General features: G+C 42.0%; 1 protein-coding gene and 1 long non-coding RNA gene across 3 annotated transcripts in view; one reads left to right on the forward strand and one right to left on the reverse strand.

Annotated features, from left to right (window-relative positions):
- Window positions 1-25996, reverse strand: part of LOC144458452 (uncharacterized) — a 206682-nt gene that overhangs the window by 52626 nt on the left and 128060 nt on the right. Inside the window, exon 3 of the long non-coding RNA XR_013487945.1 lies at window positions 21056-21161. This is a non-coding gene — a long non-coding RNA (uncharacterized LOC144458452). The remainder of the gene's footprint in view (window positions 1-21055; window positions 21162-25996) is intronic.
- LOC117247991 (cGMP-dependent protein kinase 1) overlaps window positions 8320-25996 on the forward strand; it is a 154190-nt gene continuing 136513 nt past the window's right edge. The window contains exons 1-2 of one of the 2 annotated variants that reach the window (XM_033612694.2): window positions 8320-9043; window positions 21067-21233. In XM_033612694.2, coding sequence (XP_033468585.1) covers window positions 8787-9043; window positions 21067-21233 — 424 coding nt within the window. In that variant the 5' untranslated portion in view covers window positions 8320-8786. Of the gene's footprint in view, window positions 9044-11099; window positions 12810-21066; window positions 21234-25996 lie in introns of those variants that run through there. The other variant, XM_033612693.2, reaches the window with a different exon arrangement.

A 25996-nucleotide genomic window follows, 5' to 3' on the forward strand; every position in this document is an offset into this window, starting at 1 on the left:
TAACAACACGATTCGACAGAGGAACCGACTGCAACGCAACAACCACATGACTAGTTCAACTGGCATTTCAGACAATGCAGCTACCAATACTGGAGACCAGTTCACATGAGTATATGACAGTGTATTCTGAATAATCACACTGTTTTTGATAATTGTGCCCACTGGGTCTAAAAAAACATATCCGAAGAGCCCGGTCTCATCCCAAAGTCATCAAAATTTGGTGCTTGGGCAGTGACTTGTGGCGTCAGAAACCAACAAAAAAAGGCAGCTTTTAACCTGAGCATGATGCGCGGCCAGGTGCCATTATAGTTTAATGGTGCTCACTGGCGTCAAAGGGAAACACGGCAGGACAAGGACAAGAGGTAAGGCGGCGAAAGTCTGAGTGGGGCAGGTGGATGGGTCCAACAAACGTCAACTTTCAGCTGAGAGAGTGGTGTTCACGTCCTGTAAGAGTCTAAAGCCAAACCCTGTTCTTTTTTCCTAAACCTAACCACTTGCTTTTGTTGCCTAAACCCGACCATGTGCATTACTTGTTGGAGGAAAAAAATGAAAAAATTTGCAGTGTTGTACTGATGTAGTGCGTTTATTTTGAAAGACTGTATGCAAATGTTAAATTTACTGTGAAAACGGAAGTGTATTTTGAATGAAGACAATGCATGCAACAGGCAGAACTTGACACGGTGTCCCAGAGCATCAACCAACGCACCCAGGGTACCTTGCATGTTGTATGTGGACGTAGAAACCAAACGTCAATATGTGACGAGGTCAGAGTGAGAATGTGTGGATCCGAACGTCAACCACCTCAGCAACAAATCTGACACAACACATCAAGTTGAAAAAACTGAAGGAATAATGTAAACTAGTTCATTTTTGGGGACTGTGAACTTACTCAAACTTCAAAACTTTGAGCTATGAACATGAACTTTTAATATGTATGAACGTAGATGTCTTGTTGGGTGTGAACGCTGCCAAAATCACCAATCAGCCAACTTCATTAACTACACAAGTGTCTGTATTTGCTTGTGTTCTCTCACACTGGTTGTGTTGTCTGTGTTTTTGTTTCTCAGTGCTGCAAACGTGTTGTTAAATAGGGCATTGTGTTTTCCAAATTGCCCGTGTTTTATTTCTGTGCTTTGAGCTCTCAGGGCCACCGTACACACGACTTGAGGTCATTAACGTTGTTAGTCACCCAGCACACCTGGAAGGTGATGGGAAATGCAGCATTCCAACCAGTGACCCCTGACCTCCTGTTCGCCTCACAGACACATTTCTTCTCCCTGTAACACCAGAATAGAGTCTATTCTCACACTCACTGTCGGGTCATCTTCAGATCACAGTGCAGTCATTAACAGAGTGACAGAAAACTAATAACCAGCATTTTTTTCAAAACTAATTAGTCATTTATCAAGCTAAATGTTAAACGTTTGCTGGTTCCAGCTTCTCAAAAATGAAGATTTTTTTTTTTTTTTTTTTGTATTTTCTATCTTTTCTTCTTAATGAGATATCTTTGGGTTTTAAACTGTTGGTTGGACATCAGAGGAAAATATTGGCATTGTACATTTCTGCAAACCACAGGCACTTTACATTTGTACATTTCTTACATATCATATCAATGAGTGTGACACCTAGGTGAGAAGGTTGCCAAGCTGCAGACCATTTTCCGAGTCCAACAAACAAAACTGTCTGTTTTTTATTGAGACTTTCACGGCATTTCCAGCAGGAATTACGCCACCAAAACCAAATGTTTTTAAGTATTTCAAGCTGTGATTGTGGCATCTAAGGTAGCAAAAAACATGATCTTTTCTTACCCTTACTAATTTGTTTTGTGCCTAAATATAACCACGTTAACCACAGCGTTGTTAAAAGGTAAAGAAACGTAAAATACAACATATCTGTGACATAACAACGTGCATATCTGTGGTTTGCAGAAACGTACAATGCCAACATTTATTCACTTATATTGATTTATATATTTTAATGGGTTGCAACTTGAGGTCTGAAAAATTGCGAAAGCTACTTTTCTTTATTTTCAATGAAACCTTTGTTTATTCAGGGAAAAGTGATTTAGCATTAAAGGGAAATTTTGGTTTACTTCAACCTGTCTCCTATCGTCCTAAATTTGTTTCAAGTGACTAGTGACATAAAAATAATAGTTAGCATGTTAGCCGTTAGCCTAGATACAGCCGGGGTGCATAGTAGCATCAGATCTGTTAAAACGTAATTGAACGGGCATCCTTTCAAGTGCAAAGTTAGTCCACTAAACAAGCTTTTTTTCCACAAAGACCGCCTCATATCGTTAGGATAAATGTCAGAGAACATATAGAAAATGACATGTAAACGTGTTGTCTTACTTTACCGGTGTGCTGTGCTGAAATCTCGCGAGAACAAGCAGCAACAGCTGGAAGGCAGAACCGGACAGTAGCCTGAAAAGTTCATTTATTTATTTTATTAAAGATTTATAGAATACTGGCTGACTTTTTGCTAGACTTTGACTTTGTGGAGGAGGAATTTGATTTTGCAGAGTTTGGTGGCCGCCCTTATTTATTTGAGCCAGAATACACTGACGAAGAGCTTCGTGAAATTGAAGAACGGAGGAGGAGAGAGAGAGAGAGGCACAACAGGTAGAGGACGAGAGAGGAGGAATGGCTGCTGCAAGGCTGCGTAGCTCTGGAGATTGGTGGTGTACCTGTGAATGCTGTGCCCCAATGCCCACAGAAGAGGAATACCTCTGTTGCAAGGAATGGGACCGGTTGCAGCCTTATTTTCAAGGTCTGGATGTGACCGAGGATGAGACACCTCCACCTGGAGTAGTATCCAGCTGGGCTTTATCTAGAGCTCGCAAGATATATTTCGGCCACGCTTTGGAAAGCAGAGCTAGAGGGATAAACAAACATGGCAGCACACCGGTAAGGTAAGACAACACGTTTACATGTCGTTTTCTATATGTTCTCTGACATTTATCCTAACGATATGAGGCGGTCTTTGTGGAAAAAAAGCTTGTTTAGTGGACTAACTTTGCACTTGAAGTATGCCCGTTCACTTACGTTTTAACAGGTCTGACGCTACTATGCGCCCCGACTGTATCTAGGCTAACGGCTAACATGCTAACTATTATTTTTATGTCACTAGTCACTTGAAACAAATTTAGGACGATAGGAGACAGGTTGAAATAAACCGAAATTTCTCTTTAAGCTCTCTTACAGCAATGTCATGAGTTCACGTTCAATGGGCTTGAAGGATGCAAGTATATAATAGTAATTGCAATAAAGTCATGAAAAAAGTCAATAAAAACAAATAATTAGCAGCAATGTCTATCATTTTCTCACATTTTATAGTTTTTAATGATTATATGATTTGAAAATTCAATGACAGCTAGAAGTGCTAAGTCGAAGGAAACTAGAATTCTTAAAAAGGTGATATATTTGGCCACATGGTGGCAGCAGAAACAAGCTCTAAACACAACACTGACATATTACCTCCTTCAAAAGTTGAAAGAGGGAACTTGTCAGCAAACTGTTGCCTAATCACACATCCAACAGATGTGATGCAACATTAGCATTGCCTTGTAGTCATGAAGCAGGTGGTTTCTGCCCACATGATGAACGTAAGTCCAATAGTTGCTCTGTTTACATCTCTTTCAGAGTTGCTACTTTTGGAAAAGCAGGCTGTAAAATCAAAGCAATCAGTTATAAGGTGGTTAAAAGATGCTAAAACACTCCATTGAGCTGAGGGGTACTGCAAAGTCAGGCGTTGGTCCTCTGTTGGCTTGTCACTATGAGCGTGACTCATTGTTAATATAAAAATATTGATTATAGCAGCTCAAAAGATGATAAGTCTCCACTACGCCAAGTCCAATCTTTATGGAGGTTCATTAAAAAAATAATTAAGAATGAAAATAATAATAAGTTGCAGCCATAAAAGCAGTGCGATACACCTCATCCTCACCTATCTGATTGTGATAGTACTACATAATGCAGGATGGCAGGAAGGAAGTATCATCATTGCGTTTGCTAAGTCAATTTCCTGAGCTCTGGTTTTATCCATCTTCAGTGTGAGCCAAGTGATCAATCTGCAGTTCTGAATATGATATCATGTTACAGTGTGAGACTACATTGATGTGATGTGAAGTTGGCGTATGATATTGCTGCTTAAAGTGCAGGATTTGCTGTAGTGTTTTACGGGACTGGGGAGGCTCCGAAATAGATTGCCCCGGGCTAAAGCATCTCTCCCGTCCTTGTCCCAGGACGCCTCTCTCTCCGTCTTTCACCTTCTCCCAGCGCTCATAACACCTCTCGTGGGATGGCAGGCTCAGGCAGGTGGCCAGCTGGTGGTGTCTCACTGGGACGGCAGCAGAGACACTGAGAGCATAGTCAGATGTAGTATCAAAGACATCAGCGGCTCAAGGGGGAAGATACTCCAGAGACGCAGCAGCATACCTCTCCTGCCGTTGCACTTACAGTAATCCCCTCTACAGTTTCCATACTGGCATGATCGTGTGTTTGTGTGTGTGTGTCTGCAGGGAGTTAGCTTTGTGAATGGTTACATAAATCTTTGCACGCAAGTGTGTGCGTGGGTGATAATGATGTGCAAGCATATGTCTGGGTATACCCAAGATACCTCTCTCTATTTCTTCTCTGTGTGTGTATGTGTGTATGTGAGCGTATTACAGGAAAACAGTGACTAATGTCTGCCCTCTTCTCTTCCGTAAGCTGATCTGTCCCTGAGGCAAACGAGAGGGCACCGGCTTTTCTCTGCCCCTAAAAACACTGCAAAGACAAGCACATGAACTGAACAATCATGAACTCGATGGCACCCGAGAATGGCCACTCTCGCGCGCAACTCTGAGCATCTATCTCTGGGTGCCGTGAGGTTAACTTGGCGTCCATTACCCAACCCACAACATCCAAGGGAGATGACCCATGTAGTGCTCAGACAACACAAGCTGAAACTGGTAGTGCAGCATTACTCACTCTGTGTAAACAGGGGAATGGTCGAGTATGGAGGCGGCACAAATACACCTTTTAGGCCAGTGACGCTGATATAGTCATGGTGATGATGTAATGAGTGTATATAGGTTCAGGTGCTAATTGTGGTGTATTGATCGTGGTGCTAAGGTAAGATCAAAGACTGTTTAGATTGATGACATTCACCTCTTTTTTGTCCAAATGCATGAATGGCCTTTTCTTGAATAGGATGTCAGTATAGTGCTTTTTAAGTGCAACCATATTCTCTGTGGATATGGATAGGGTCGCAGGAGGTGACACTTAATTTACCACTGTTATAATGGGCACAGTGTCTGCTGCATACATAATTAATCGATCGCTGTTTTTCCACATTGATAACAGCACAACCCGGGTCCTCACCTTGTCTCTGAATGCTGATTGCATTCACCATTACCCTGAGACATGTAACACACTTACAGATAGAAACAGCAGTAAAGACGTGGATCATATGTGTTGCATATGTGAGAACCACTGACAAAATGTTGACATTGTATGTTTCAGCAAACAACGCATATGTTACATTTGAACATTATTACAAAAAAAAACACGCATGTTTGGAGCCTAAGTTCCTGGAAAAACTAAATTGTCAACACAAAAGACCCACACTAGGAACCTAAAATGCTGCTGAAAAAAACACAGATGGGTCGCTATGAAATACCTATGTTTGATGCCTCAAAAGCTGCTGGGAAAACACAAGTGTGTCACTACAAAACATTATATTTTGGAGCCTAAAAAGCCGTTGGAAAAACAGAGACAAGTCACTATGAAATACCCACGTTTGGAGCCTAAACAGCTGCAGTAAAACACTACACTACACTACAAAACACCCACATTGGGAGCCTAAAAAGCTAGTGAAAAAGAACAGAGACGGGTTGCTACAAAACAGTCACGTTTGGAGCCTAAAATGCTGCTAGAAAAACACAGATGAGTCATTACAAAACAGCCATATTTGGAGCCTAACAAGCTGGTGAAAAAACAGACGGGTCACAACAAAACACCCACGTTTGGAGCCTAAAAAGCCACTGAAAACATGTCAATGACTCATCAAAACACAGCTGGTTTTGTTGTTTGTAGGTCTAGAACAGTGGTCTGCAGCTTGGCAGGCATCTCTCCTAGGTGCCACATCATCCACCATCCCTTCCATCTCCCAATGACAAGTCATATACTAGTCACTTTAGAGACATTGATATGATACTTATGAAACGTGCAAATGTAACATATATATGGTCTTCAGAAACGTACAATGCCACCATTTTTTCCTGGTGACTGGCTTGTGATAGTGCTTCAGATTTAAGCTGGTTATCGAGCTTCACATGAGTGTTTACAGGTAGTTATGGTAACATTCTGCTCCAGCATGCATTTGGAAGATCTGCAGGTTTAAAGGGGGAAAGAAAATGTAAAATAATCTGTATTAAAACTCAATGAGACGCATACAGCCACGCTTTGCAGCAACAAGCATTCATCTCTAACCCAGTGAGAAGTGGTTGGAATAATAAGAATGCAAGCAGTAGACAAGGGTGAGATATGTTGAACTACACCAGCAAACTGAAGATCTGTTCACTCTATTTTTAACTCAGAATCTTAATGAAACATCCCCCTAGCGCCCATGAGCTCCCTCTTTTTTTTTCCTTCAATGAATTCATTGAGTTGAAACAGATTTAGGCAGCAGAATGAAAAATGGTGCATAGAAATGACTGGCTGGGTTTGGAGATTAATATTACAGCAGGAGAAGTGATGATCTATTACTGAACTCTCCTCAGTCCGCTCAACATACTGAGGATGAAAGTGATGAGCGGTGTTGCCAAAGTATGCAATTACTGATTACTCTAATCAGGGAGATAACATCTGTTGTGTAATTAACTTTACTTCATGTTGGATGCACACAATAACAGCCACTTTTAATCTTCTGCAACTATGAATCATCCAGTTTGTTGTTCAGATCTAGATTTCTCATTTCTTTTTTGTTTATCAGAGGGAGCCTGAATTGATGGTTTCATATCCAACTGTGTTATTTTTTGTAAGCAAACTTTTTCATCCTTTCAGCTCAGATAAAACTGGATCAATCACTTTGATAAATACGGTGAAAACACGGATGGGTTGCTACAAAACATCAAAGTTTGGAGCCTAAAAAGCAGCTGGGAAAACACTGAAAGATCAATACAAAACACCTACACTGGGAGCCTAAAAGCCTGATGAAAAACAAGACTGGTCGCTACAAAACACCCAAGTTTGAAGCCTCAAAAGCTGCTGGAAAAACACAGATGGGTTGCTACAAAATACCCAAGTTTGAAGCCTAAAACGCTGCTTGAACAACACAGACGGGTCGCTACAAAACAACCATGTTTGGAGCCTAAAAAGCACCTGAAAAAAACACTTAAGGGTCACTACAAAACACCAGTGTCTGGAGCCTACAGAAACCACAGTAAAAACACTGAATGGTCAACACAAAACATCCACACTGGGAGCCTAAAAAGCTGGTGGAAAAACAAAGAGGTGTCACAACTAAACACCCATATTTGGAGCCTATAATAGTGCTGGTAAAACACAGACAGATTGCTACAAAACAATCACATTTGGAGCCTAAAAAGTTGTTGGAAAAAGACAGACAGGATGCTACAAAACAATCACATTTGGAGCCTAAAAAGCTGCTGGAAAAACACAGACAGATTGCTACAAATCAGCCATGATTGGAGCATATAAAGTTGTTGGAAAAAGACAGGTGGGTCACTACAAAATAATCACATTTGGAGCCTAAAGAGGTGGTGGAAAAACACACAGGTTGCTACAAAACAATCACATTAGGAGCCTAAAAAATGGTGGAAATACACAGATGGGTCACTACAAAATACCCATGATTGAAGCCTAAAAGGCTGTTGGAAAAACTCAGACAGATTGCTACAAAACACTAACATGTGGAGCCTAAAAAGCAGCTGTGAAAACACTGAAGGCTCAATACAAAACACCCAGCTGGAGAAAAAACACAGAAAAAAAACATCCATGTTTGGAGCCTAAAATGCTGTTGGGAAAACATAGACAGGTTGCGATAAAGTACCCACGTGCAATCATCCTATAAATAAAATTATCTCCACATCAACACTGAAGTGCAAGCTCTATCATGAAGACCATGTGCCATATTACTTAGACTTCACTGATGTGTGCTTACACCATATATATATATATATATATGGTGTGACCATTGCAAACAAGCTTAGTCCATCCCACTATTCTCTGAAGGGAGTGCGGGTGTGGGACAATTGATTTTTTTTTTTTTTTGCAATAGGTCGGGGAGGTGATGTGGGGGACTCGTGATTGTGCAGATAGATGATAAACAAATATTTGACAGCAGCAGCACTGGGCTCCTCTGTGCTCCTGTGGTGTGTTTGCTGTGTGAAAGGCGGTGAACTACAGGAGTTGCCTCGGCTCTTTAGTGCCCAGTTTGACGGCCTGCCTGCGTCCTCGGAGAGGAAGAGCTACTGTAATTGGTTTCTCAATGAAGGATCATCAGCGGCTCCCCGGAGGCTTGGTGGACTGTAGCGTAGCGCTGCTCTATCAGCCGTCCGCTCCCCGGCTTTAAACACCGCTTTGCGCCTTTCTCCTCAAATAAACAAGTGGGCTGTGAAGGGGATTCTCGGAGCATCATCATCATCATCATCATCACCACCACCACCGTGCGCGTATTTAGAGGGGGGGCTTGTGTCCGTTTTCACAACCTACTGGGAGTTTTATCGTTTTTTCCTGTCCGTATCGCGGAGATCCGTGGCAAAGTTTAACGCAGATTTCAACATGAGTGACCTGGAGGACGACTTTGCCAAGATCCTGCTGCTAAAGGAGGAGAGGATACGGGACTTGGAGAGGCGCCTGGCGGACAGGGAAGACGAGATTCAAGAACTGAAGAGAAAATTACACAAATGTCAGTCTGTTTTGCCCAGCGCTCAACTTATTGGACCGAGGACCCGCAGGGCGCAGGGCATCTCCGCGGAGCCTCAGACGCACCAGGACCTGTCAAGGCAGGCGTTTCGGAAATATGCCAAGTCCGACTGGTAAGTCTGTTTGAGCAGGCTTTTGTACTTTTTTCTGCTCCAATGCCTGTGTGTGCCAGATTTGAGTCCCATCTTAAAATATCTTTGAGTGTTTTTCCTCCTCACTCCCAGAAAAATGTTTTGCCACGGATGGTGTGAATCTGCCATTAGGAGGCACAACTCTCTCTGAACAGAAATACGCTTGAAATGAATGTGCATGTGCTGATAGTAACTCTACACACACTCACACCACACATGTTCCTGAGCGCTTCACTCCACAAAGCTTTTCTTTCTGTTTTCTACCTTTCCCTTTTTTTCTAAACGAGAGATGGAGACGTTTTGCCATGAATGGGCGAGCACTTTCATTCTTGGGGGCCGATGACGCAGCTCCAATGCGAGCTTCAGAAAGAGCTCCTAATTGATCAGATCCATCATGGCAGTCCCACGGGACACAGACAGGAGGAAGTGCGATGCATTATTGGCTTTTAGTAGCTGGACGCTGAGGACCCGAAGTGCATGTCTGAGGATATTTAATACTCCATTAGAAAACGCTTTGTTTGACCATATGCTTCCTTCATCACCTTTAGGTGCTCGTTTTAGCTTCAGGGTATGATTGTCCTGATTTTGAGGGTTTCAAATGAGGCCTGCATAGTGATCACTTACTATCTCATACTTAAATCACTTTCGCAGTCTATTCAGTTTGCTGTAATTACTCCCAGCAAAAAAGTTTGACCCTCTCTGTCTTCATCTTTTCATCTCCATTTCTATTATAACAATCCCATCAGGATAAATTACTTGCTAATATATTGATATCACACACACGTACACACAGGCAGAAACCACTTTGCTGACTCAATTAATGCAACAGACAATGGGGTTAATTTTATTAAGATGGCTAGACAATTTCCAGTCTTCATTTGCATTAATAAACTGCAGACTGGGCTGGTCCTCATTTGCACTCATTACCTGATGCACACTGTGCCTTCAGACAAACACACAAGTCCACAGAAAACTGTGCCCTGAGGCAAGAAATACAAATAGGAATACTTGAGAATGAAGCACAGAGGTTATGAATGACTCAGGTTCATTGAGAAACAATGAAGCTGCATTCAAGACAAACAAAGACATTACAAATCTTGTAATCAGTTGTCAACCTTTCTATAGGACCAGCACTCATTCTGAAAAACATGTCCGTGCTGATGAGGCACAATAAGTGCTTGAAAGGGCCTTGAGCAAACATGGTCGTGCACTGTGTGCAGTAAAAGTGAAGTAAACCTGTTTACATTAGTGAAAAAGCACCAGCGAGATGACGCCATTGGGGTCCGCCTGCGCCACCGTGCCCACTGGGCCGCCACGGGGTCAGGCCCTGTGTGACCCCCCATTAGAGTCAGGACGTGGCACCAGCCGGCGTCCCGCCCCGCTCATCGGATTACCGCAGCATGGAGCAATGGATCCTGTTTCTATTGATCTGCATAGGAAAAGGGCTGAGCTGGATGGTTAGAGAGGTGAAATTTAAAGCGCAGAGGTGCTTTGAAGGACGGTGGGAGGGCCTTTTGATGATGGGAGGATGGAGGACGCAACACTGGATTGGAGAGACACTCAAGTCTCCAGGCACCTGCAGTTTCCTGATATGAGGGAAAAACTTTGCTGCTGCTGCTGCTGCTCAGGCTTTGTGCCCCGCGCCCTCCTTCCCTTGATAGAGATAAAAGAAAATATGATGGTTTTTAATTGGCTCAGAGGAGAAAGGCTGCCGTGCCTTTATTAGCACTTTGCATCCAGAGAGGAGCACGAGAAAACAAATATTTTTGGGGGTAAAAAATACATAAAGCAATTATTTTTATGGCTTAAACAGACAATTAACTGTGTGTTTGTTGAACAGGTGTTGCTTTATCTCATTTAAAGTCTCACAGTAAGTTTTTTTTTTAGCTCTAAGAAGTCTGAAAACAGGTTTAGCATTATTTTTGAAGCTGTTGATGCACATTTGTTTCCACTTATTGCACACGGGACTCGTGCACATGCCTGTATTTGCAATGTAACTGCTCATTACACACAGGACAAACTACCTAAGGCAGTGAAACATACAACATTGTAAGATCATTAGGTGTTGGACTTGTTTGCCTGCAGAGCAGATGCATGCCTCCTTGTTGTTGTTTGCCTTGATTCTTTATCCCACCACAAGAGGGCAGCTGCGGTCTATTATTAGACCAACTGTCCCTCTCTTTAGGGTTGTTTACAAGGGGGGGAAAAGATGCTTTTTACCACCCCACCAAACACCTTTCCTTTCAGCCAAAGAAATCTCCTTCACCCTGCTCTTTGTCCTCTGTGTCAGCCGCTGACTGCCCAGCCTCTCAGCTCAGTAATTGCTGCTTTAGCCCTCAGTAGCTCCTCATTCTATCAGATTGTCCTTGACAGTTTATCCTCCTCCGAATTTGTCCAGAGCGCATGAGGCCAAATGCTGTTCGCTGAGCTTTTCAGATGACTCATTGGGATAATGTGGACAGACACCAGCAGCGCTCAGAGTCAACACACAACACAAGATTAAATGAGGAATGTGGAGCTGCTGTGAGAGTCGTGAGCATCAGTGTCTTTGGCACATTCATGTCTGCTGCCACTGCTGCTTCACAATCTGTAAAATGATCATTTTGCATCATCTTTTAGCACCTCCAATGCTCCTCTATGGAGTCTGTCATTAAAATAACAGCTGCTGAACAGGGATTCATCTTCTCTTTAACACAGCATTTCACAACTACAGCATCATTTTGGGTTTAAATGCAGCACTGGGGCATCTCAGTTCAGTCCATGCAGACAAAATACACAAGTACTCCGTCACAAAAAGCAGCCACCGTCTCCAATAGATGACAAAAAAAGACGCGTTGTTTATTTTTATACTGAGGTTCATTAAGTTTCCATCACCTTCAACTTCCATTATGGCTCCGGTGCTCATCTATTTGTAACTCAGCCGCCTCAGGGCGATCTGCTGAGGTATGATGACATGCTTCTCCGAACAGTGGCTCTCTCGCTGAGTCCATTATTCATGTGAGACGAGTGCGGCTCTCTCTGGGGTGGCAGACTGCTGCACTGTGCCACAGATTCCTGTAGGCGCCCTCCTCGCCATGCGCTCTCACCGGGTCGCAGCCTGACGCACTCGGGGAGGACGGTCCTCCGCTGTCACACAGCCGAGGGAGGGAGCGAGAGGGAGAGACAGAGCAACAGAGAGAGAGAGGGCAAACTTTGCGTGATAGTGGCTGAGACGCTTTAACGGGCTCACCTTGGCCACCACCGAGCATACCTTCGCTTAAATTCCCAACATCCGCTTTGTGAGGGACAGCGGCGAGGATCCCCCTCAGGAGAGACGGGCTGCATCCTCTGAAGCCGTTCATGCCGGATAAAGTTTACGAGCAGCGTGGTAGAGGAGAGGGGATAAAGACGAGACTGCATACCTTTCGATAAACTTATCGGGAAGTCGCTCGTCGCCGACAGCAATGGGCACCTTGCGCGACCTCCAGTACGCGCTCCAGGAGAAGATCGAGGAGCTGCGCCAAAGAGACGCGCTCATCGACGAGCTGGAGCTGGAGCTCGACCAGAAGGACGAGCTCATACAGAGACTACAGAACGAGCTGGACAAATACCGCTCCGTGATCAAACCGGCAACCCAGCAGGTCCAAAAGCAGAATGAGCTGCACGAGCAGCAGCGGACGAAGAGGCAGGCAATCTCGGCCGAACCGACTGCCTTCGACATCCAGGATCTTAGCCATGTCACCCTACCTTTCTACCCCAAAAGCCCACAGTAGGTGTCCACGTTATAAACGCATCATATTCACTTTTGAATCACGAGAATGAGGCTTTGCACTGGCTGTTGCGCACGAGTTCATTCACCCTTTGTCACCTTTCTGATTCCTGTGCGTAATGTTATGTGTGGCGCAGCAGGTAAGGCACCTGTAGCACATATGGATGATCAGACACACATACACACCCACACCCACACACACACACACAAGGACAATGTGACATGGTGCCATCAGCTTTGAAAAAACAGGAAACTGTCATTAGTGACAGTTATCAATAGGATTATCAGAAGCCCAGTGATAAGAAGCTGAATATCAATACGCCTGATCACAGCCTAACATGTGAGAGCAAAGAAATGTCACCCAGTGATGGGAATTACAGGTTTAGAGAGCTGGCAGTGGCAGCTCTGTGCAATGTACCAGTGCCTATTTTATACAAGCTGTGATTCTGTGACAGGCAGTCTTAACAGCCTCTCTGCATGTTTACCTTATGATTTGTCTCCCCCTCGCTCTCCCTCTTCCCCTCTCACCCTCTCTCCCTCTCCTTTTCAAACATCTCTCTCTCTCGCTCAACTCGGTCTGCATCACGAGGTCTGGTTCTCAAAGTGAAACTGGCACAGAAATAGCCCTCTGTTGTGAAATAATCCAGCTGTCTGTTGGGTTTGAACTTGAAGGTTGTGCTATTATGAATCAATACACTTGCCCCCCTGGTGGACAGGAAGAAAATCTACTCTTCATTCTGCAAGTGCATCGAAAAATAGACCAATTGAGGACAATCAGAATCGTTATTATTATTGCCATGTCGGTTTTCACATGCAAGGAATTTGCTTTGGTGTATTGGTGCATAACATGATGCATTTTCAGTTTCAAACCCAGCTTTGAAACATTTATCTGAATAGTCAAATCTAAAAAAAAAAGCAGAATGGAGCACTCAAATGAAAATTATCAGTACTTTTAAATCCTCTCTGTGAAATATTTCTCTCCTCTTGCTGGTACTTTCAGACTTTGCAGAGAGATGTGTCGGATATGAATGTCATTATTTTCTCGACAAGCAAACAAACAAAGCTCCAAGGATTTCATCAAAGAGGATTCAAAAATGAAGGGGATTATTTATCTGAAGCAGGGAAAGGCCATTAGTCTTTGTTATACCTGTCAGCTCCGTGCAGAGAAAGCACACTCTTTTCTCGTGTGGTGTTTTTGTTCTTTTTCTCTTGCTGTTGCCAAATGAGCGTGAAACCGTGGACTCTGGCTTGGAATGAGGGATGGCCATTTCATAGATAGTGAGCTTCTATTGTATGTGCCTGTTTCCATTGAGAGATTTCCCAATATGGGCTTTTAGGGAGATGTTGATAGGAAGTTTCTTATAATTAAAACTCCCAAATATAGACTTTGTCCTGCATTTTGAATTCTTTCTCCATGAGGAGTTTGATGTCTTGTCCATTTAAGAGTACAATCACCTGTCAAATACTACGAGCGAAGAATGAAATTGAAAGAAAATGTCATAATGGAGCTGAAAAGGCTGTTTGAACTTCTATCAGAGCCTCTAAAGTGCAGCTAAAATGTTAAGCCAAGCGTCTGCCACACCTCCTCACACTGACTGACATTCTGTTCAATTTCCCTCCTCTAATAAGCGTATACATAAACAAATTATGACTAAAACAGCAGCCCGCTGAATGCAAATGACGTGCGTGAGCCCTGTTCTCTTATTTGTTCTGCGTTATTATCATTTGTTTGGACATCTGTGTGTGAGCAACTTGCAAAAGATCTTGTTCTCCAGAGTTGGAGCAATTAATTTGAAGTTGTTCTGTTTTTGGGAAAGTCTTTAACTTTTGTTGTTGCTCAGTGGAGAGCAGCAAGGTTTTCTTTTCTCTTTTTAATAAAATACGCAAGTGCCCTCCCGGGATGACAACAGCTCCATTACATTTTCATTTTGTTTTGCTTATTGAAGTGCAGCGATAATGCCTGTTGGATTTGGCTAAATGTTTAGACTTTTCTTTCATTCTCACCCACTTTATCTTCTTTACAAGACCCATAGAGCGTTCCTTACACATACGCTATCCATCCTTCTCCCCCTGCCTGCCTCTTAGCTCCGTTAGCCTCTCCCACTTTTCTGCCACCCCTCTTCTTTTTTCCTCCTAAAAGAGCATATTTTCTCCTTTTAAGGAAGGCTGAACTTGCTCAGCCTCAAACTTCACCAGTGGATGAAGGCAAATATATCATCCTCACAAAGGAGAGGAAGGCAGATGTTTTTATAAGGGTCTGGTTGGAGGACGTTGTTCAACATTGCTATCAGAGGCTCAAGTCGGGGGGTCCAGAGCACGGTTGAGAGGACCAGAAACCTCCTGGGAGTAAAATAACAGAAAGAGGGTCAGTGAGGCAGATTCCCAGCGGACTTGAGGTCAACTTTGGAAAATAATAATTTCCAATTTGTTGTTGACAATTTAGTTAATAATATGCCAAGTTCTGGCAGCAAAAATTAAGCATCATTAGGTCAGTGCGCATCATAAGAGCCATCACAGTCCAGACTGACACTGCCTAGTAAAGGCACACCTATATTTAGCAGGGTTGGACTTTCAATTTTGGGATTCGGATGTTCTTTTTTTTTTTTCTTTTCGAGAAATGACATGATACATTTATCAACCCTGACTGCCACAATTTGATTTTCTTTTTTAATTCACTATTTAAAATGGGTTGAATCTTGTTTCATTGTAGAGCTGAATGTGTCATGAGCACTCTGCTCCACGGCATAGACAGCTTGTCAGAGTCCGCCTGCACACATACACAGTGACAGGGCTAACTGTTAGCATCACACGGCTAATGTTACCAAATGCTAATGAATAGGTTTAACTCCAGAGCTGAGCCATTTCGGTGTCTGTGTGAGGTTGTTGGGATTGTTTAATGGCTCAGTGTCGGATGTTAGCCGCTGCTGCTGTTTTAGCTCGTGCTAATCTTACAGATCTTACAGATCTTACAAATTTGTAAGGAGCTACTACGTTGTTGTGCTTCTGTTTTATGGGGCTTTGTCAGGCATTGTCTAGGCAAACTTCCACTACCCCCAACCAAAACAAAAATATTGGTATTATCTTTCATATTTATTGTGTTTATTTTGAACAAGAAAAAGTGCTCATTATAGATCAACACAAATAAAAAACTTTGCAATGAAACAAGGTGAAAAATGAACAAGGTATGTGTATATTTGCTAATGTACTGCTCCTTGGTTGGCTTTTACCCTTTCATTTTCTCTTACAGTGCTTTCAGACCTAGAGTTGTCTTGCTTTGGTCTGAATCAGGGACTAATTTTGTACCAAAGTTGCATAATTGCCTAGAGGTGGTTCGTGTTCTCACGGCAGCATTTACAAGTGGACCACATCAAATGCTTTGCGCGAGAAAGCTGCTGAGTACACTTGCAAGATAAATGTGATACTTTCTAATGTCACAATGGAGGGACAACTACGCAGGTTGATTTTAACGCTGCTCATCGTGGACTATATTGCTGTCATTGTTCACTTTAGTCAAACCATACAGTTTGAAAACGAGGCGCGTCTCCAACTAGAAAACAATGTTTTGATGCATTGGATGTGCTGAATGTGCATATTAAGGCAGTACAGGAGGAGGTGCACATTAATAATCCTCCAGGACTGTAACATGCTCATGTTTAACCCAAACAATGTGTCATGTGACTGCAGTTGGTTCAGATCGAGGTCGGAACACGTTCTCACCACAAATGAACTGCACCAGAGTTCATTTGTAACCGGACCGAGACCACCTCTTCAAGAAGGTCTCGGTCCGGTTGTTTTGGTGCGCACCTGAGTGCGAGTGCTGTGTTCACACCTGCCCAAACGAACCGCACTTAGGGGGCAAATGAACTTGAGTTGGATTGAACCGAACCAAACAGGGCAGGTGTGAAAGCACCCTTACTCTAATGCTCTCCACATACACTCCAGAAATATCCACCACTGTTTGGATCCTAATAAGATGAGCATTTATGTAGGACTATTATTTATTCATGATAAGAAAACACAGCATACTTTTTGGGAAAAGTTCTTAATTAACAACCCCTCCCAGCTAAAGTAAGAACATTCACTGTTGATTACTACCGAAGCCCCAGAGCCCTAAAACTTCATTTGGGAAGTCCCTATTGTTAATGTGAAATCCCTGTAACCCAATGACAGCTGTCAACATTAAGTCTAAATCATATTTTCCTCTGTGTGCAGTCTCTGCCGGAAAAAAAGAAGGTTTTAGAAGAACATAGATTGCGGGACATGAATGTAAAAGTAAGTGCAACACCTGCAGTCTTCTCTACTCCATTCCCAGGAGTGCCTTGTTCAGACTCTCAAGGACGTAATAAAAATATCTAACAAGAAATCTTTGGATCATCCCGGCTGCTGCTCTGTCAAATAAATTAAAATCCTGGTGCTTTGGATGCTTGTTACCCCACTGACACTTTCATCTGTCTCTGACCTGTAAACAAGGGTAAATGCTGAAGAGGCATGTCCACGAATGACACAGAGGTCTTGGATAGTGACGCTGCCGAAGGGAGATACTATGAAAATCTGAGTTTTGTACAGTGTGTGGAGAAATACATGGCAAATACTCAATATTCAATATAATATTCTGACCTGTCCCTGAGATTAGTATGTTAATTCAGTTTGTATAAATAGCTTAAGTAAGTAATCAGTGTACTCCCAACAGATTGTGACGACGAGCTAATGTTGGTCTTTAGTCATTTAGCTGCTCACTTTCATCCACAAGTATCACTGCTGTGAGAGATTAAAAGCACAGCTGTTTGGGGATCCACAAGCCTTGAAACCCAAATTGAAAATTCACCAGACTGTTGATTGCTAAACACGCATTAGGAGAACCTTGTTTTTTTAATATCTCAGCATGCTATTTTAAGACTAAAACCAAAACTCATCACTCAGCCAGTGGAGTAAAAATGACGATCTGTAGATGCCGGCCAAGGTTGGGAATTTATGTGCCAGCTATGATAGCTGCTTCTTAGTGCATCTCTGAGTGTTTTTCATCTGAAGGAGCAACAGTGTTCCTTCACTGACTTGATAATGTGTCTCAAGATTTAATGGAGATGCATTCGTGTGACCTTAAAAGTTCAATATAAGCCCTTGAGGAGGAGTAAGACACTGACTATAAAACATCACCTCACATACGGATGAATGTGCAGAGGGGTTTGTTCTTCTCAAAACACAGGCATGCTTGTGCATTGTGCTCGATACATAAATAAAACAAAACCCTGGGCACTGCTGACACTGCTGTATCATGGCAGACATTGAAGTTTCAGAGTGTAAAGTTTGTGTAGCTGTGTGGTTGGTGCTGTGGGCAGAGAAGCATGTGTGTTGTGGGAGCACCGTCTCATAAATGCCTTCCAGGTTATTTGCCCTTTTAGCTTTAAGCTCCTCAGGTGATCAGCCTCAACAATGCACCCAGAAATCCGTTTCTGAAAAGGGCACAGAGCGCATAGAGGCAAGAGGCAGCTCTTCACTGCCTTTAAATCCTTCTAGCAGAGGATAGAGAGTGCTTTAAGGGTATAAAAGTTGGGCTTCTCAGGAGGGGACTCCTTGTTGGATTAACCCTGATACATAATATTAACCTCATTCGTCCAGCTGACATTCTGTCAAAACCGGCCACGCAGCTCTCGGCCAAGAATCTCTGACTCTGGTGATGACACGCTTCAGTAAAGGACTGATCTTAACTCACTGCTAACGTCTTGCCTCAGATTTCTCTCCTGTCTCTTGACACTTCTTAAACTCTGGCTTTGACGTTTTCAGTATCACTGCGCTTGGCTCCAGGGTTCACACACATTTTTACCAATGAATTCTCTAAACGTCTCCATAACATTTTACCCTGTTTATTTTATTCAAGTAGTTTAAAATGTGTAACTTTGAAAATAACATGCACCATTTGGTTTATTTGTTCTCTCTCAGCACTGCCGCCTTGGCCGTAGTCCCAGATCCATTCATAAGAAATCCAACATCGACTGCTACAACAATTTTGTTTTTATGACGGTTTAAATATGAGGAAATAGTTTATGTTATGATGTAATTTGAGCTGACTTTCCCCTTCATGTTCTCAAAAACCGTACAGCAAAATAATGTAATACTTGACATGGTTATAGTCAGGGTATTCCTGAACAGGATTACATTGAAAGTTTCAGCACACCTCTTAGGGTAGATGGTAAATGGACTGCACTTGTATAGCGCCTTTCTAGACTTCCGACCACTCAAAGCGCATTCACCCATTCACACACACACACACATTTAAACACTGGTGGCCGAGGCTACCATACAAGGTGCCAGTAACCATTCACATGCTCTCACACACTGATGTAACAGCCATCGAGAGCAATTTGGAGGTCAGAATCATGCCCAAGGATACTTCGACATGTAGACTGGAGGAGCCGGTGATGGAACTGGCTCTACCTCTGAGCTGCTTAAGGAAAACATAAATTAATCCGATTTATGAAAGATTAGGAATAAGGACATTTTTTAGTGTGCTTGAATGTCATTTGAGCCCGTACAGTAATGAGTAGTTAGACTAGCTACTTCAAATGGTATATGGTCATAGGAATATTTTCAGCAGAAATCCTGTTGCACTCCTAAACAAACCCATTACGGAGACGTTTTTTTATTCTGACATCACATATTCAACAAGACTTTTTTAATATATGCTGTTTAAAGAAAGTTGTTTTTATATGGTATATAAAATGTGAGAAAAAAAATGCTAAACATGAGTCTTTCCTCGTCCTTCTTGGCCACTCCAAGCTGCGGTTTTAGCAGTTCTAAATTTGTTTTTCAGTACGTGAAAAGTTAGCAGCCCTGCATAACACATTCTCTCTAACAAGTTACGTGCACCGGTGCATGTAGAGCTGAGAGTTACAGCTCAAATTTTAAGTGCGCTACCTTGTATATTCATTCATTCATTTCATTTTCCATAACTGCTTATCCTGTTGGGGGTCATGGGGGAACTGGAGCCTATCCCAGCTGACACCCTGGACAGGTCGCCAGACTATCACAGGGCTGACACATAGAGATAGCTGTCAGGGTAATTTGATGTGCTTGGATTAGTGTTGACAACTTTGTATGCATTTGTTTCTTGTTAAAGAAACGTCTGCATTAAGGACATGTCTAATAATTGTTTGGTGACCTTGCCTGAACCTGAGCATCCATGATACCTTGATAAATTAAGGTTGATTGCCGTCATGTCCCTTCAGTCTTCCACTGTCCGAGTGGATCTATGACCAAACACACTGGACAGAATGTTGCGGTATGTACATGTATAGATTTTGATTGACTCAACTACAGCCATGACACGATACTGGTCTGTTCTATGTGTATCATGTAATACCAGTGATGTTTCAGTGTTCACATAGCGCAGCAGTATATTTTAAATTAGTAATACTAGGAATGTATTTCACGTGACGTTGGACATGTTTTGGGGTTTTTATGAACATATTTTAAACAAAAGCCACAAAAATGTATATTCAAAACTTTTCCAAAACAGTCTGTTAATCTTTTCCAGGAATTTGATGACCGTGTGCAGCGTGTGGCTCTAATTAACTTGTTGTCAACACGTGGGCGTCTCTCATGATCAAATGTCTCTCCTCCATCAGTGTTACATAAATAGCACCTATATGTGTATTCCTTAAACTAAATGATGACTCGACGTAATGTCCCCCCTTAAGCCCGCCGGACAAAGTGCTCTGTGCGCTGAGCTGCACCTTGACGACTGCACATTAGCTTTACAGTTAATTACGTTCCCTCCCGTCCTTGCATAGTCACTGCACTGTGGAATGGCCTAATGGGTGCACAGTCTGAAGGCCTGCTTGGCTTTCAGAAGCGCAACCCTGAGTGGAAACAATCTGCCTCCATTACGCATGGATTTTGCTATTTATTGACTTGTTCCAGCATTTGGAGGGAACAAATCGGTTTCACCTTGATGTCTTTGAAACGAGGACATGTTTTTTTTTAAAAAAAGCTGCTGTGCAGTTTGAGTGTGATTTAATTAATTGCCTAAGAAATAATCAGCCTGCCTGTTGAACTGGTCAACATCCTTCACTGGGTTTAAGAAACTATTTGAATCTCAGCCAAGGTTGTTGCTCGAGGCTTGTCTTTATATACTGTCAAAACCTGACTTGTACGCATTTCTCCTTTTAAATATCTAATTATGTCTTTCTTCTAAGAAAAAACGCCATGTGAATTTGTGCATTTAAAGTGATGGTGTCATTTTGTTTCACCTCGTCTCCAGGTCCAAGGATCTGATCAAGGAGGCCATCTTGGACAATGACTTCATGAAGAACCTGGAGCTGTCGCAGATCCAAGAGATCGTAGACTGCATGTACCCTGTGGAGTATGGAAAGGACAGCTGTATCATTAAGGAGGGCGACGTGGGCTCACTGGTCTACGTCATGGAAGGTAAAAGCATGTAACAGAAGTAAAATATCAGCGATGGGATGAAAACCACAAACAGAATGAGTTTAAACCTGAACAAGATATAATTACCCTTTTTAAATGGATTGAAGTTGAGCTGTGCGGCTGTGTCTGACGAGCTTTAAGAGCTCCGGCACGACAATGATAGAAAATAAATGAAAGGGCATTATTGATGGGTTTCTGCAGAGCGATGAGCTAAAATTCAAAACTACACTTTGTGATGCTGTATGATTCACTCATGTCCCATTGATTTTTTTTTCGTGTGATGCTGTGTGCCCGCTGAGTCCGTTCTCTCTCATTCTGTTTTGGCCATATTGTTTCAGCGTCGCTTTTTTTTTTCCCTCTCTAAAATGAGTGTCGATGAGTGTGAGAGCTTCTCATGACAGTAACAACAGCACAACGTCCACTCTGGCGCTGATGGGATTTGTGAAAGGGTATTTTTGCTACATGATTTGTCACAACAGATACTGCTATGAAGTGTTCAGAGAGCCATCGTCCCTGACAATAAGTTTGACTGCGGGGAAAATAGCCTCAGTTAATGCCGGCGCAGTATAACTGACCATTATATAGAGGTGAACTTCACAGGCGTAATACAGATTCAAATATTGAAATACAGAACATATAAGTTACTATTAATACTCGCTTTCCCATTGAAACCTCAATAACTTGAACTTGGCTCACACATACAGTTGCATCAGTGTAACTGATCATAGGTGTAGATTTTTAGGGGTACACAGGGGACACATGCCCCTAAATATAGAACATGTGCATTTGTCCCCCCCAATAAAAACATAAAAGTAGCAGAAGGCTTTTATTGTGACAAAATTAAAGACATTTGCGCCATGAATTGATGCAAAAAAGTGCACAGATTGATGCTACATGTTTGAGGCTGAGGACTCTCAAACCCCCATTTTATATGTGTCTAGGGCTGGGTGATATAACGACTGTGTATGATATGTCGACATATTTTCAAGCAAGTTCTCCAGCAACACTTTTTAGAGCAGTAGCCTAGCGTGCACCTCCCCAGAAATTTAACTACGCGTCGTAGCGACGCAGACCTCCTGTCTATTTTTGCAAGTTGAAACCATTTCCCTCAGTGGAAACTAAGCTTTTATTTACTTCAATTTCACAGATAAGAAACAATAAATTGTGAAGACAATAAATTCTTGTGTGTGATTTATCCTGGCTTCATATGAGCAGAGGAAATCTCCGCTCTTTGCTAGGCTAATTTTTACGATATAAAATGCCATAGGCTGGCAATAATAACGTTAGCATGTTGTACACGTTTGGAAAACATGTTTAGTATCAGACAGTTGTTTTGTCGGTGAACCTTGTGAGTTGTAATGGAGCCGAATTTTGTAACGTTACCTTTGTTAAATGTTGCTGTTGTCCCTGGCTTCATATGAGTAAAGGAAAAGTCTGCTAGCTGCTAGGCTAATTTAGACAATGTAAAATGCCATAGGCTTGTGCTAAAAACATTAGCATGTTGTATTTGTGGGGAAAATGTGTCCAGATAAAGACAAGTGCTTTGTCTGTGAATGCTCCGAGTTATAGTGAAGCTGATTTGTGTACTGTGTTTGAAACTGTCACTGTTGAGCCATGTTTAATGTGTGTTTTGAATCAACTGAACTTCACAGCACTTCACAGAAACCCCACCGCTGACTAGTGTTTTAGAGGTGTCACTGTTGTGCAGCTGCATATTTTCAAACAGGGGAGTGAAATCCCTGTCTTTGCATTTTATTTTGATCACAGTCTGTTTTTATAAAACTGCTAATGGCATCTCAAATGTGGGTTTGGCTTGCGACTGAAAACATGTAGCCCATTTCATAGAAAATACCGAGATATGTATCGTTTATCACCAGTCAGCCTGTAAATGCTGAGATATAAATTTTTGTCTCTATTGCCCAGCCCTATATGTGTCCCCCCCAGTGCTAAATGAAACCTATGCCCAATGTGGATTCCAAATGTTTCAAGGTGGAAATACTTTCTTCAAATTCTAAACAAGATGGCTACAACAAGAGAAAGAAAGAGAGCAAAGAAACCTGCTGTAATCTTTAATCTCTTTGGTTGGTACACACAGTGGCATTTAAAGGTTAATATTTTACAAGGAAGAATGGTGATATTGATTGTTTCACATCTGCCACCTCCTTTTATTATCAGGTTGGAAAGACAATTCCTGGATGCCCTATTCGGCCATACGTCGTTAAGAATAGATCTGTGGGAAAGTTGGACCAAAATGACATAAAGCAGTTATACTAAACTTAGACTTTTTTTTTTTAGTTTAATTCTCCCACAAATCTATATTTCTATAAAAACATACTCTGCACTTGGCTCTCTTGGAATAGAGGCAGGTAGGATTTATCATATTTGAATGGGCTCCCGAGACAGACAGCGTCTGTGTTTGGATGCCAGCAGATGTGTTATGGCTGCTTTCTGTATTCATCTGGTCTTTAGTGACTCACTGGGTCTGAATTCAAAAACCCTTTGTGGTGCGTCGAAGAACTGTGACTTTAGAGGTTATTGTATTAGGGAGATGACTTAATCATATTGATCAGTGAACCAGCGGAGATCTTTGACTGTGTTTTGTCAACTATGACTTAGACGAATACTGCCATCTTTGAGAAATAGATAAGTGTAATTATATATAGTACAATACAACAAAAGCGCTGGAAGTTTTCAGATGCTTTACTTCAGTAAGAGTACTAATACCACACAGTCCTGCAGTACCCTGTCAGTGTTTTACTACTATATATGATGTTTTTGAATTAATATTATTGCTGCATTCATGTGTATGTTGCGTTTCCCTGCGGTAGATGTTAAAGGTTAAGCTAATTTTAACTACTTTATATGCTGTTGGGTGGTTTAATCTACTGCAGTGCATCATATTCTGTGAGATCACTGTGAGTTGCTGTCTTGTGAGAACCACTTATCTCTAAATTCAACTTTTCATAGTGTCAGAAAAACAGACCTGCTTCCAGCTTTGTGATGATGCATTTTCCAGCTGATCCAAGAGGGCTTTTTAATAATTTATTTTGCTTAAAAAGGAGGAGAGTTTTCTCTTCAGATAAAGGAACACGTCATAGGTCAGTTTATTTTAAGCCCAGTTCAGACCACAGATTTGTGACAAGACCAGGTGAAACATGCAACTACTTGCAATGCGCTGTTCTGCAATGTTCTAAAAACCTGCCGGTTCACACCGACGCAACTAGATGAGACAGTGTATCATCTCAGTGCAACGGCTCTCTGACCTGGTCGAGCTCAGACAGGCCAGTTGTGGCGAATCATTCAACACCAACACATCTGGAGGTACATGGGCTTCACTGGACAGGGTGGTAATTTAAAAAGAAACTAAAGCTGTCAAATAAATGTAGCAGAGTAAAAAGGACAGTATTTACCTCTGAGATGTAGTATGGAGTAGAAATATAAAGTAACATGAAATGAAAATACTAGCAAAGTACAAGTACCTCGAGTACAGCACGGTAATATCACATTCCACCACTGAAATAAAGTATAAATGTATTTCTATAACAATAAAAAACTGGACATTTTAGTCACTCATGCCGTGGTTTAAGGGGTGGTAATGCAGGTTGGTTCACTACTTTAATCCAGACGAAAAAATCTCAACAAATATTGAATGGAATTAGCATAAAAATGTGTAAAATCATGGAGCCCAGAGGATGAATCCCACTGACTTTATCACCAAGTACCCGCTAAACTTTTTACATTCCCATCAGCCTCAGCTGTACTTTACATTTTGTGCTAATTAGCAGATGTTAGCATGCTAATACACTTAACACTAAAGGTGAACATGGTAGACATTGCAGCTGTCAAACAACAGGTTAGCAACTGTAATTGTGAGCATGTTAGCAGGCTGATGTTTCATTTCGCTCTTAAATCATCTAATAGTCACAGGGGCCATTTTCCCGCAGATGTAAGTACATTTTGCTGATCATTCTTCTGTACTTTTGCTGTGGGTGTGTTTCCATCCCTGTCATTTTATGCACATTTTCAGTTAGTGCATTAAAATACCTGACTAAAATCTTAAAAGACAGCTGTTAAGTTTTTACCATTGCGGGAGGTGGAAAACTTGGTGTATCGATAACAGAAAAATACAACTGGACTTTTAACATGCTCATATTTGCACACAGGGCTGTTACCAGAACTCTTCCAAGGGCACATAGCTCTAATAACAGTTGTTAAAACTTTATTTCCATTTTCCGCTGTGCTCTGTTGTACATCCATTGTTTGTCTTCAATTGAGGTTTGACTGGCGCTCTTTTAGTTACGTCATCTTGTTGCGCCTCCTCCTACAGGCTTCTGACTTGAGAGTTGGCACTATCTACTTCTTATCTTGATGAACCAACTCCAACAGTAATGGAGGGAGGAAAGCACATATATTCATATTTCCTTTTGCCGATTATCTGAAAATTCCATTAAAATTCACACTACATTTAGAAACCCAACTAGTGTGGTATTAGTACTTTTACATCAAGGACCAGAGGGCTTCCATTTACAGCCTTGTTGTAAGAATGACATCATGTGTCGCCCTTATCTGTAAACTGCAGAGAGGAGTCAGATATGTAAAGAGTCTAACATGTATCTGGCATTATGCAAATGAAATGCAAAACACAACCAAAGCCTGTACAACAGTCACCTGAGAGGACATTTTGGGAATTGGGGAAGTACTGGGCACTGTAACAAAATCAGGGATTAGATGTGTTTGGATGTGTTAGAGGTGCTTGATTATGG

Source organism: Epinephelus lanceolatus, chromosome 17 (assembly GCF_041903045.1).
Source record: "Epinephelus lanceolatus isolate andai-2023 chromosome 17, ASM4190304v1, whole genome shotgun sequence".
Taxonomy (NCBI): Eukaryota; Metazoa; Chordata; class Actinopteri; order Perciformes; family Serranidae; genus Epinephelus; species Epinephelus lanceolatus.